At 44.7% G+C, this 12,809-nt stretch overlaps 1 protein-coding gene across 1 annotated transcript in view; it reads right to left on the bottom strand.

Annotated features, from left to right (window-relative positions):
* The window catches only part of LOC311108017 (protocadherin Fat 2-like), a 76,295-nt gene that overhangs the window by 43,149 nt on the left and 20,337 nt on the right, over positions 1–12,809 (bottom strand). The window contains exons 4-7 of the mRNA XM_084150652.1: positions 6,152–6,210; positions 5,615–5,725; positions 4,962–5,171; positions 4,450–4,657 (exon numbers count right to left, since the gene is read on the bottom strand). Coding sequence (XP_084006778.1) covers positions 4,450–4,657; positions 4,962–5,171; positions 5,615–5,725; positions 6,152–6,210 — 588 coding nt within the window. The remainder of the gene's footprint in view (positions 1–4,449; positions 4,658–4,961; positions 5,172–5,614; positions 5,726–6,151; positions 6,211–12,809) is intronic.

Here is a 12,809-nt window from a genome sequence, read left to right as displayed (position 1 = left end):
GTTTACCCAGTCAGGACAGGTGGAAAGACATAAAACATCTTAAAACTACTGAGAGAGGTTAATACCTAATTTCACCCCATTTGAATGATGGCCATCGCCTTGCATGCATGCGTGTGAATATGGACAATGAGCTAAGAGGCTCTCCCCTCACTGAACATGGCCACAAACACATGCACTGTATTGCACCCTCAACAGTTTTGAGGCATTACTCCCTGGGCTACTTCTCACTACGCATTATTTTACTGAGAGCAATGCACAAACATGACGAACCGTCGTCATCCTCCCTTGTATGTATTAATGATAGGAAACAAGGTTGCAGAAAAGGGTTCCCCCCCTTTTATTTTATTTTTTATTTAACCTTTATTTAACCAGGTAAACCAGTTGAGAACAAGTTCTCATTTACAACTGCGACCTGGCATTTACAACTGCGACCCCCGCGTCCAAGTGTACCAGAATAAGTGTAACACAATTGTTTAAGGGGAAACATTTGGCAGCGACACACTTTGAACAGATGCCAGGAACAGGTGGTGTTTATTAAGAAATACTGTATATGCACCTTTTCAAGGCTCCCACGACTCCATTTTAAACAAGCTTTTGCCTTGTAATATCACCGGTGGGACTACATGAAAATAGGGCATTTAAAAAATGTAATTTCTCCCACAAAATGTTGAGCATTATTGAATAATTAATCAAATGTTTAGATTTCTATTTGGTGCTTTTGCAACATTTGAAAAAAAAACGCAGGTTGATGTTTATTGTCATGAGTCTCCCCACTGGGCACAGACATCAATTCAACGTCTATTCCACGTTGGTTGATTCAACCAGTGTGTGCCCAGTGGGTTGTTTGCTTTTTGTCTTAATTTAAGGTTAGGGTTAGGCATTAGGGTTAGCAGTGTGGTTAAGATTAGGGTTAGGGTTAGGGTTAGGCATTAGGGTTAGGCATTAGGGTTAGCAGTGTGGTTAAGGTTAGGGTTAGGCATTAGGGTTAGGCATTAGGGTTAGGGTTAGGGTTAGGCATTAGAGTTAGCAGTGTGGTTAAGGTTAGGGTTAGGCATTAGGGTTAGCAGTGTGGTTAAGGTTAGGGTTAGGCATTAGGGTTAGCAGTGTGGTTAAGGTTAGGGTTAGGCATTAGGGTTAGGGTTAGGCATTAGGGTTAAGAGTGTGGTTAAGGTTAGGGTTAGGCATTAGGGTTAGGGTTAGGGTTAGGCATTAGGGTTAGGCATTAGGGTTAGCAGTGTGGTTAAGGTTAGGGTTAGGCATTAGGGTTAGCAGTGTGGTTAAGGTTAGGGTTAGGCATTAGGGTTAGCAGTGTGGTTAAGGTTAGGGTTAGGCATTAGGGTTAGGGTTAGGCATTAGGGTTAAGAGTGTGGTTAAGGTTAGGGTTAGGCATTAGGGTTAGCAGTGTGGTTAAGGTTAGGGTTAGGCATTAGGGTTAGCAGTGTGGTTAAGGTTAGGGTTAGGCATTAGGGTTAGCAGTGTGGTTAAGGTTAGGGTTAGGCATTAGGGTTAGCAGTGTGGTTAAGGTTAGGGTTAGGCATTAGGGTTAGCAGTGTGGTTAAGGTTAGGGTTAGGCATTAGGGTTAGCAGTGTGGTTAAGGTTAGGGTTAGGCATTAGGGTTAGCAGTGTGGTTATGGTTAGGGTTAGGCATTAGGGTTAGCAGTGTGGTTAAGGTTAGGGTTAGGGTTAGGTTTAAAAACAGATTTTATGACTTTGTGGCTGTGCCAGCTAGTAACCACTCTGCAAAGCTGCCTCTAAAACAAGATTCATGATGAAAAACGCTAACCTTTGGAAAAATCAAACATCCAATGTATCCAATGCCCAGATTAAAAAATATTGACAGAGGCTTTGAAAGAGACAGAGAAGAAATAGATTGTTTGTTTAAATATATAATGGGCTGACCAGATGGAGTGTTGAAAAGCAGCTGTCACAGTCAAACAACAAGTCAAATGAAAAGCTGAAGATCTCAACACAATTGCGTTTAGCCATCAAGTGCTTTTCAAGATGCCATCTAAATTGCCATGGTTGAGTTCATGTATGTCCCACCACAAAGGCTTGCTTTCAAGCATGCACACACACACACGCACACACACACACACACACACACACACACACACACACACACACACACACACACACACACACACACACACACACACACACTGGGCCCTTGCCCCTAGCTGAGGTGTTATCTGCCACACCGAGACCAGGCCTGCTGCTCTGTTCAACAGCAGAGTGACGTGAACTCAATCTACTACCATCATAGTTAACACAGCGCACAGCAAACACACAGCGCTCAGCAAAACACACAGCGCTCAGCAAAACACACAGCAAAACAGACAGCAAAACACACAGCGCTCAGCAAAACACACAGCAAAACACACAGCAAAACACACAGCGCACAGCAAAACACACAGCGCACAGCAAAACACACAGCAAAACACACAGCGCACAGCAAAACGCACAGCAAAACACACAGCGCACAGCAAAACACACAGCGCACAGCAAAACACACAGCGCACAGCAAAACACACAGCAAAACACACAGCGCACAGCAAAACACACAGCAAAACACATGGCAAAACACACAGCGCACAGCAAAATATATGGCAAAACACATAGCGCACAGCAAAACACACAGCGCACAGCAAAACACACAGCGCTCAGCAAAACACACAACAAAACACACAGCAAAAAACACAGCGCTCAGCAAAACACATAGCAAAACACACAGCAAAACACACAGCAAAACACACAGCAAAACACACAGCGCTCAGCAAAACACACAGCAAAACACACAGCAAAACACACAGCAAAACACACAGCGCTCAGCAAAACACACAGCAAAACACACAGCAAAACACACAGCACACAGCAAAACACACAGCAAAACACACAGCGCACAGCAAAACACACAGCGCACAGCAAAACACACAGCGCACAGCAAAACACACAGCAAAACACACAGCAAAACACACAGCGCACAGCAAAACACACAGCGCACAGCAAAACACATAGCAAAACACATGGCAAAACACACAGCGCACAGCAAAATATATGGCAAAACACATAGCGCACAGCAAAACACACAGCGCACAGCAAAACACACAGCGCTCAGCAAAACACACAACAAAACACACAGCAAAAAACACAGCGCTCAGCAAAACACATAGCAAAACACACAGCAAAACACACAGCAAAACACACAGCAAAACACACAGCGCTCAGCAAAACACACAGCAAAACACACAGCAAAACACACAGCACACAGCAAAACACACAGCAAAACACACAGCGCTCAGCAAAACACACAGCAAAACACACAGCGCTCAGCAAAACACACAGCAAAACACACAGCAAAACACACAGCAAAACACACAGCAAAACACACAGCGCTCAGCAAAACACACAGCAAAACACATAGCAAAACACACAGCAAAACACACAGCGCTCAGCAAAACACACAGCAAAACACACAGCAAAACAGACAGCGCTCAGCAAAACACACAGCAAAACAGACAGCGCTCAGCAAAACACACAACAAAACACACAGCAAGAAACACAGCGCTCAGCAAAACACACAGCAAAACACACAGCAAAACACACAGCAAAACACACAGCGCTCAGCAAAACACACAGCAAAACACACAGCAAAACACACAGCGCTCAGCAAAACACACAGCAAAACACACAGCACACAGCAAAACACACAGCAAAACACACAGCGCACAGCAAAACACACAGCGCACAGCAAAACACACAGCGCACAGCAAAACACACAGCAAAACACACAGCGCACAGCAAAACACACAGCAAAACACATGGCAAAACACACAGCGCACAGCAAAATATATGGCAAAACACATAGCGCACAGCAAAACACACAGCGCACAGCAAAACACACAGCGCTCAGCAAAACACACAACAAAACACACAGCAAAAAACACAGCGCTCAGCAAAACACATAGCAAAACACACAGCAAAACACACAGCAAAACACACAGCGCTCAGCAAAACACACAGCAAAACACACAGCAAAACACACAGCGCTCAGCAAAACACACAGCAAAACACACAGCAAAACACACAGCACACAGCAAAACACACAGCAAAACACACAGCGCACAGCAAAACAGGACTCCATCTCTTTTCAATCATTGATGGGTCATGTTTTGTCTTGCCTTTAAGTACATGCCAAATGTGTGAAATGTTCATAGATCATCTTCATTTTGACTCATCCCATTTGGTCAGTTTAATAAAACAGCTACTTTTACGGTAACTTTACTCCAAGCCTTTACTGTGTCAACTAATATAACTATTGCTATAATAACATCAAATTACACAAATCTGATCATATTTTCCAGGATGTTGGTTTCTATAAAATAGGTTGTAATTCTACACACAACAAACAGCACACGTCCACACATCAGAGTTAACGTGTTAGTGCTCACCTGTGATGTCATACCACAGCAGCCTCTGTGTCTCTGTGAGGATGTTCCCCACCATGTGAGTGACAGGATCCGTCTGCATGACAAAGAAGGTGAGGTTTGGCTCGTCAAACGCCAGCAGCTCGGAGGTGGGCGTCGGCTTGGGGATCCACTCCACATCGAGGCGGACTGTTGACGACCTCGCCGGGCTCCCGCGGTCCTCTGCTTTGATCTGACAGAGGGAAGGGATGGGGTGGAGAGCACGTGTTATTGAGCTGGTGTGGATCTTTGTGTTACTCATCACAGTACATGAGAACATGACAGGGTTGGTGTTCATGCCAATGGTGTTCACATGCAACTTCACATGCAAGTTTACACGCTCCCTCCATGTGAATGAGAGCCATGAAAGAAGATGTGGTTGTATTTGTTTAGGGATAGCAGGTGTCCTACAGAGTGCTCCACCGCTGTGTGTGGTTGTGAAAAGCAGAAGGATCTGTGGAACATGTAACTATGCGGTTAAGATCTTGTCCACCTACCGTGAGGATGCTGTAGTTGCCTGCTGTAAAGTCCCCCCGTGCCGTCACCACCCCAGTGTCTGGATGGATCTCAAACCTCTCGTCCTGGTTGTCCTGGAGACTGAAGGTGACCTCAGCATTAGGCCCTACATCGTTGTCCTGGGCAACCATCCGGCACACCTCCACCTGTGGCTCTGACCCCTGACCCCTGTGTTGCTCAGGTAGTTTTACCTGGAACCAATCAATGAATCAATCAGTCACATTTATTTATAAAAGCCCTTTATTACGTCAGCAGTTGTCACAAAGTGCTTTAATAGTAAGTGGGGCTGAATGGGGCTGAATGGCATCATATTCCCTAAGTAGTGCAGTATTTTTAACCAGATATCGTCCCAGCCAAAAATAGTGCACAATGGCTGCATTTAGACAGGCAGCCCAATTCATATATATATATATATATATATTTGTATTTTTTATTTTTTCACTAATTGGTCTTTTCACCAATCATATCATCTCTGAAAAAGATCTGATGTTAAAAGATCTGATGTTTTTGGTCAAAAGATAAATTAGTGGAAAAATATCAGAATTGGGCTGCCTGTATAAACGCAGCCTATGTAGGAAATAGGATGACATTTGAGACGCTGACCCGAAACCCCAAAGAGCCAACAGAAGCAGACCTGGAAGAGCTTGTGGTTGAACTGGGGTCTGTTGTCATTCTCATCCAGCACCTGGATGATCACTGTAGAAGTGGAGCGGAGAGCAGGGGATCCGTTGTCTGACACTATCACCTGAGAGGAGGAGAGGGGGAAGAGGGGTTAGTCTAACAGTAGGATATGGAGGAAGAGGGGTTAGTCTAACAGCAGGATATGGAGGAAGAGGGGTTAGTCTAACAGCAGGATATGGAGGAAGAGGGGTTAGTCTAACAGCAGGATATGGAGGAAGAGGGGTTAGTCTAACTGTAGGATATGGAGGAAGAGGGGTTAGTCTAACTGTAGGATATGGAGGAAGAGGGGTTAGTCTAACAGCAGGATATGGGGGACTGATAGAGACTTAAATGAAATAAAAAAGTTGTATGTATTATAAATCACATATTCACAAGACCACACACGTTGTGGATCTTTTAAAGACTAGTTTAAACTCTCATTTCAGGCCTTTTTAACGATCTCATAAAAAATGCACATGTTTAATCACAAGCAGGTGTCTCAATCTCTCACCTCGACACTGTGCTCAAAATTCTGTTCCCGGTCCAGAGATGTCAGAGTGCTGATGACGCCTAAGAAAACAGAGAGGGTAGACAACAGAGAGAGGGGAGAAAACAGAGAGGGGGGAGAAAACAGAGAGGGGGGAGAAAACAGAGAGAGGGAAGATAACAGAGAGAGGGGAGAAAACAGAGAAGGGGGAGAAAACAGAGAGGGGGAAGATAACAGAGAGGGGGAAGAAAACAGAGAGAGGGCAGAAAACAGAGAGGGGGGAGAAAACAGAGAGGGGGGAGAAAACAGAGAGAGGTGGGAGAAAACAGAGAGAGGGCGGGGGGGGGGGGGTAGAGAGAGAGAGAGAGGACAGAGAGAGATTGAATTGAATTGAGAGGAGGAAGATGGGAGGGAAGGAGGAAGATGAACAGGGTCATCAATATGGAGTCTTTCCCACATGGACAGCAGTAGCTGGGTCGTTCCACGAAATGAGGGCCTTTTGCGTCCCTTTGATATTTTAAGTAGAAATTGTGCACCAATATTGAATTTTAAAAGCCTGTTATGTTAAATGAAGTGCCCTTTAATATAGAACACATGGAGAATTCAATAAATCAGATTTGTATATGAATATGTCCCTCTGTCAACCCTGTGTCACTTCTACTAAGATTTTAACCCACTTAATCCAAACATTTCTCCAAGTTTCACCATCATTGTGAAGCCCTAGTTATTTTGTTGCTTTGACAAAGTCCTTTCTGAAAATTATTATTTATTTCATGTGATTAGTGATTCATTTATGTCCTTCCCTCATTTTAAGGTCAGTCCTGTTAGGGGCGGCAGGTCGCCTAGAGGTTAAGAGTGTTGGGCCAGTTACTGAAAGGTTGCTGGTTTAAATCCCTGAGCTGACCACGTGAAAAATCTGTCGATGTTCCCTTGAGCAAGGCACTTAACCCTAGTTGCTCTGGATAAGAGCGTCTGCTAAATGACAAACATGTAACGTGAACTGAACTCTCATTTTAATAGGGTGAAACTATTCCTTCTTAAATATATTTTTTAAAGTCAATTCATAGAGTAAAAGCAGGTGAGCTTCTACTATTTTTTTGGCCAATTTCTGGTGTTTTGTTGTGGAAAACTGAGCGTATCAAGCATAACACATCAACCCTGTTACCCTTTGTTACCCTTGTTATTGTTAAGATAAACAGGCTAGAAATGTTTGAACAAAAAACAATTGCCACTGCCTGTTGCACACAACAAGCTTCCATTCCTCCTGTCACAAGGGGATTTATGTCTGATTTAAGAAGAAATCGTCAACCCTATTATGGTCAACCATGTAACTTTTGGCACTTAAATGGGCAGTGCAGTCAAAAACGTGATTTCCCTGCGTTTTATATATGTAAAAGCTGTTTGAAATGACCACCTGAAATGTCATCTTGTTAGCATGAGTGAGTTTTTTGGATAAGTTAATAGACCAATTACAAAGAGAGTTTGCCCTCCTCTCTGCCAATAACAGCTAATTTTTAGGTGACACATCCCTCCCCTTAGGCTCTTCCAATTAGGCACCTCACTTAGACCACTCCCTGATCCCTCCCCTTAGGCTCTTCCAATTAGGCACCTCACTTAGACCACTCCCTGATCCCTCCCCTTAGGCTCTTCCAATTAGGCACCTCACTTAGACCACTCCCTGATCCCTCCCCTTAGGCTCTTCCAATTAGGCACCTCACTTAGACCACTCCCTGATCCCTCCCCTTAGGCTCTTCCAATTAGGCGCCTCACTTAGACCACTCCCTGATCCCTCCCCTTAGGCTCTTCCAATTAGGCACCTCACTTAGACCACTCCCTGATCCCTCCCCTTAGGCTCTTCCAATTAGGCACCTCACTTAGACCACTCCCTGATCCCTCCCCTTAGGCTCTTCCAATTAGGCGCCTCACTTAGACCACTCCCTGATCCCTCCCCTTAGGCTCTTCCAATTAGGCACCTCACTTAGACCACTCCCTGATCCCTCCCCTTAGGCTCTTCCAATTAGGCGCCTCACTTAGACCACTCCCTGACAGTTCCCAGCAAAATTCTTGCTTGAGAAATTGCTTTTTGTTAAGATAACATTTGTGTTTCTTTTTGACCATTTTAATTGAAAACAATCACAGTAAGGTACTTAATTGTTACCCAGAAATTATTGGATATTGAGATAAAAATGGCTGCACTGGACTTTTAATCAGTGATGTAAAGTAATTAAGTAAAAATACTTTGTTTTTTTGGGGTATCTGTACTTTCATTACTTTTGCTTTAACTCCACTACATTATTAAAGAAAATAATGTAGTTTTTACTCCACCCAAAAGTACTCGTTTTTTATTAAGTTGAACATATGCTCTTTATGTTAAAATTAGTTGAAATCAAACGTTTTTGGGGGGGACCAAGTTACGCTTCTCAAAAGGCACCAAATTGGTGGAATGACTCTGTGACTCTGCACACCTGTCACTATCTGAGCCCCAGGCAGTCTGTTTTTCTAACAGTGTTTTTTTTTTTTTTTTTTTTTTGCTTTATGGTCTAGTCTTCACTGAAGAAACCTCTGAGAACTTTCCAGAGCCTGTTATTTTCATAAAATACTCAACCTTTTAGGACTGTGGATATTTTACTACTATAATGTGTGTTGCAGGAGTTAGCCAATGCAATCTATCAGGTTAGCATTTTTCATCATGAATATTGTACTGGAGGCAGCTCTGCAGAGTGGTCACTAGCTAGCACAGCCACAAAGTCATAAAATCTGATTTTAAACCCAACCCTAACCTTAACCCTAACCTTAACCACACTGCTAACCCTAATGCCTAACCATAACCTTAAATTAAGACCAGAAAGCAATTTTTGCTTTCATTAAATTTTATAATAAAGCCAATTTTGACTTTGCAGCTGGCCTAAAGGGAAATCGCTCAGTTCTGCCTCCAGGACAAGTCTTATGACAATAAACGTCAATCTATCCACTTAGACGCTATCCACTACTGCATTGTCATTTGGTAGAGATTTCCAATGCTGCTTCTGTCCCTCTAACAATGGCGCCGGAGGAGATGGCTGCCGTTTTACGGGCTCCTAACCAATTGTGCTATTGTGTGTGTTTTTTTGCATACTTTGTAAATTGTTTAGTATATAATGTTTCTTCCACCGTCTCTTATGACCGAAAAGAGATTGTGGATATCAGGACAGCGATTACTCACCCCGTACTGGATAAAGATTTTTGATTTAACGAGTCGGACGCGAAGGATTTACTTCAGACACCCGACAAGGCCCAAATCCCTGTCATTCGCATGAAGAAGAGACAGAGATATCGGGGACGTAGGTCGGGGTGCCTTGTAAGGATCTGACGGCGAGTGGGTAATCTGCCTCTACCATCAGTCCTATTAGCCAAAGTACATTGGATAATAAAATGGATGAGCTCCGATCAAGAATATCCTACCAGTGGGACATTAAAAACTGTAATATCTTATGTTTCACCAAGTCGTGGCTGAACGACGACATGGATAACATACAGCTGGTGGGGTTTTTGGGGCCTCCGGTAAGACAAGGGGTGGCGTTCTGTGTATACTTGTAAATAACAGCTGGTGCACGAAATCTAATATTAAGGAAGTCTCGAGGTTTTGTTCACCTGAGATAGAGTATCTCATGACAAGCTGTAGACCACACTATTTACCAAGAGAGTTTTCATCTATATTTTTCGTAGCTGTCTATTTACCACCACAAACTGATGCTAGCACTAAGACCGCACTCAACGAGCTGTATAACGCCATAAGCAAACAAGAAAATGCTCATCCAGAGGCGGCGCTCCTAGTGGCCGGACACTTTAATGCAGGGAAACTTAAATCTGTTTTACCTAATTTCTACCAGCATGTGCAACCAGAGGGAAAAAAACTCTAGACCACCTTTACTCCACACACAAAGCTCTCCCTCGCCCTCCATTTGGCAAATCTGACAATGATTATATCCTCCTGATTCCTGTTTACAAGCAAAAACTAAAGCAGGTAGTACCAGTGACTCACTCAATACAGAAGTGGTCAGATGACGCAGATGCTAAGCTACAGGACTGTTTTGCTAGCACAGACTGGAATATGTCCCGGGATTCTTCCTATGGCATTGAGCAGTACACCACATCAGTCACTGGCTTCATCAATAAGTGCATCGATGATGTCGTCCCCACAGTGACCGATCGTACATACCCCAACCAGAAGCCATGGATTACAGGCAACATCTGCACTGAGCTAAAGGGTAGAGCTTCCGCTTTCAAGGAGCGGGACTCTAACCCGGACGCTTATAAGAAATCCCGCTATGCCCTCCGACGAACCATCAAACAGGCAAAGCGTCAATACAGGACTAAGGTTGAATCGTCTACACCGGCTCCGACGCTGGTCGGATGTGGCAGGGCTTGCAAACTATTACGGACTACAAAGGGAAGCACAGCCGTGAGCTGCCCAGTGACACGAGCCTACCAGACGAGCTAAATTACTTATATGCTCGCTTCGAAGCAAGCAACACTGAAGCATGCATGAGAGCATCAGCTGTTCCGGATGACTGTGTGATCACACAGTTCTCCGTAGCCGATGTGAGTAAGACCTTTAAACAGGTCAACATTCACTAGGTCGCAAGGCCAGATGGATTACCAGGACGTGTACTCCGAGCATGCGCTGACCAACTGGCAAGTGTCTTCACTGACATTTTCAACCTGTCCCTGACTGAGTGTGTAATACCAACATGTTCCCTGTGCCCAAGAACACTAAGATAACCTGCCTAAATGACTACCGACCCGTAGCACTCATGTCTGTAGCCATGAAGTGCTTTGAAAGGCTGGTCATGGCTCACATCAACACCATTATCCCAGAAACCCTAGACCCACTCCAATTTGCATACCGCCCCAACAGATCCACAGATGATGCAATCTCTATTGCACTCCACACTGCCCTTTCCCACCTGGACAAAAGGAACACCTACGTGAGAATGCTATTCAGTGACTACAGCTCAGCGTTCAACACCGTATTGCCCTCAAAGCTCATCACTAAGCTAAGGACCCTGGGACTAAACACTTCCCTCTGCAACTGGATCCTGGACTTCCTGATGGGCCGCCCCCAGGTGGTAAGGGTAGGTAACAACACATCTGCCATGCTGATCCTCAACACGAGGGCCCCTCAGGGGTGCGTGCTCAGTCCCCTCCTGTACTCCCTGTTCACCCATAACTGCATGGCCAAGCACGACTCCAACACCATCATTAAGTTTGCCGATGACACAATGGTGGTAGGCCTGATCACCGACAACGATGAGACAGCCTATAGGGAGGAGGTCAGAGACCTGGCCGTGTGGTGCCAGGATAACAACCTCTTCCTCAACGTGACCAAGACAAAGGAGATGATTGTGGATTACAGGAAAAGGAGGACCGAGCACACTCCCATTCTCATCGACGGGGCTGTAGTGGAGCAGGTTGAGAGCTTCAAGTTCCTTGGTGTCCACATCACCAACAAACTATCATAGTCCAAACACACCAAGACAGTCGTGAAGAGGGCACGACAAAGCCTATTCCCCCTCAGGAGACTGAAAAGATATGGGTCCTCAGATCCTCAAAAAGTTATACAGCTGCACCATCGAGAGCATCCTGACTGGTTGCATCACCGCCGGGTATGGCAACTGCTCGGCCTCCGACCGCAAGGCACTACAGAGGTTAGTGCGTACGGCCCAGTACATCACAGGGGCCAAGTTTCCTGCCATCCAGGACTTCTATACCAGGCGGTGTCAGAGGAAGGCCCTAGAAATTGCCAAAGACTCCAGCCACCCTAGTCATGGACTGTTCTCTCTGCTACCGCACGGCAAGCGGTACCGGAGCGCCAAGTGTAGGTCCAAAAGGCTTCTTAACAGCTTCTACCCCCAAGCTATAAGACTCCTGAACAGCTAATCAAATGGCTACCTGGAGTATTTGCATTGCCCCCCCCCACCCCCTCTTTTTACGCTGCTGCTATTCTGTTTATTGTTTATGTATAGTCACTTTAACTCTACCTACATGTACATATTACCTCAATTACCTCGACTAACCTGTTATTTTACTGCTGCTCTCTAATTATTTGTTATTTTTCTATTTTTCTTATTTTTTTATTTTTACTTATCTATTTTTTACTTAACACTTATTTTTCTTAAAACTTAGTTAAGGGCTTGTAAGTAAGCATTTCACTGTAAGGTCTACACCAGTTGTATTCGGCGCATGTGACAAATACAATTTGATTTGATTTGATTTAGTGGGCCAATTCTCCTGCCATGCTGCTACTGTCCCTTTATCGGGCCAATTCTCCTACTGTCCCTTTATCGGGCCAATTCTCCTACTGTCCCTTTATCGGGCCAATTCTCCTACTGTCCCTTTATCGGGCCAATTCTCCTACTGTCCCTTTATCGGGCCAATTCTCCTACTGTCCCTTTATCGGGCCAATTCTCCTACTGTCCCTTTATCGGGCCAATTCTCCTACTGTCCCTTTAATCGGGCCAATTCTCCTACTGTCCCTTTATCGGGCCAATTCTCCTACTGTCCCTTTATCGGGCCAATTCTCCTACTGTCCCTTTATCGGGCCAATTCTACTACTGTCCCTTTAATCGGGCCAATTCTCCTACTGTCCCTTTAGCAGGCCAATTCTCCTACTGTCCCTTTAGCGGGCCAATTCTCCTACTGT

The sequence above is a fragment of the Coregonus lavaretus genome (genome assembly GCF_964263955.1).
Source record: "Coregonus lavaretus genome assembly, chromosome: 32".
Classification (NCBI taxonomy): Eukaryota; Metazoa; Chordata; class Actinopteri; order Salmoniformes; family Salmonidae; genus Coregonus; species Coregonus lavaretus.
This window is presented reverse-complemented; position numbering and strand designations above follow the sequence as displayed.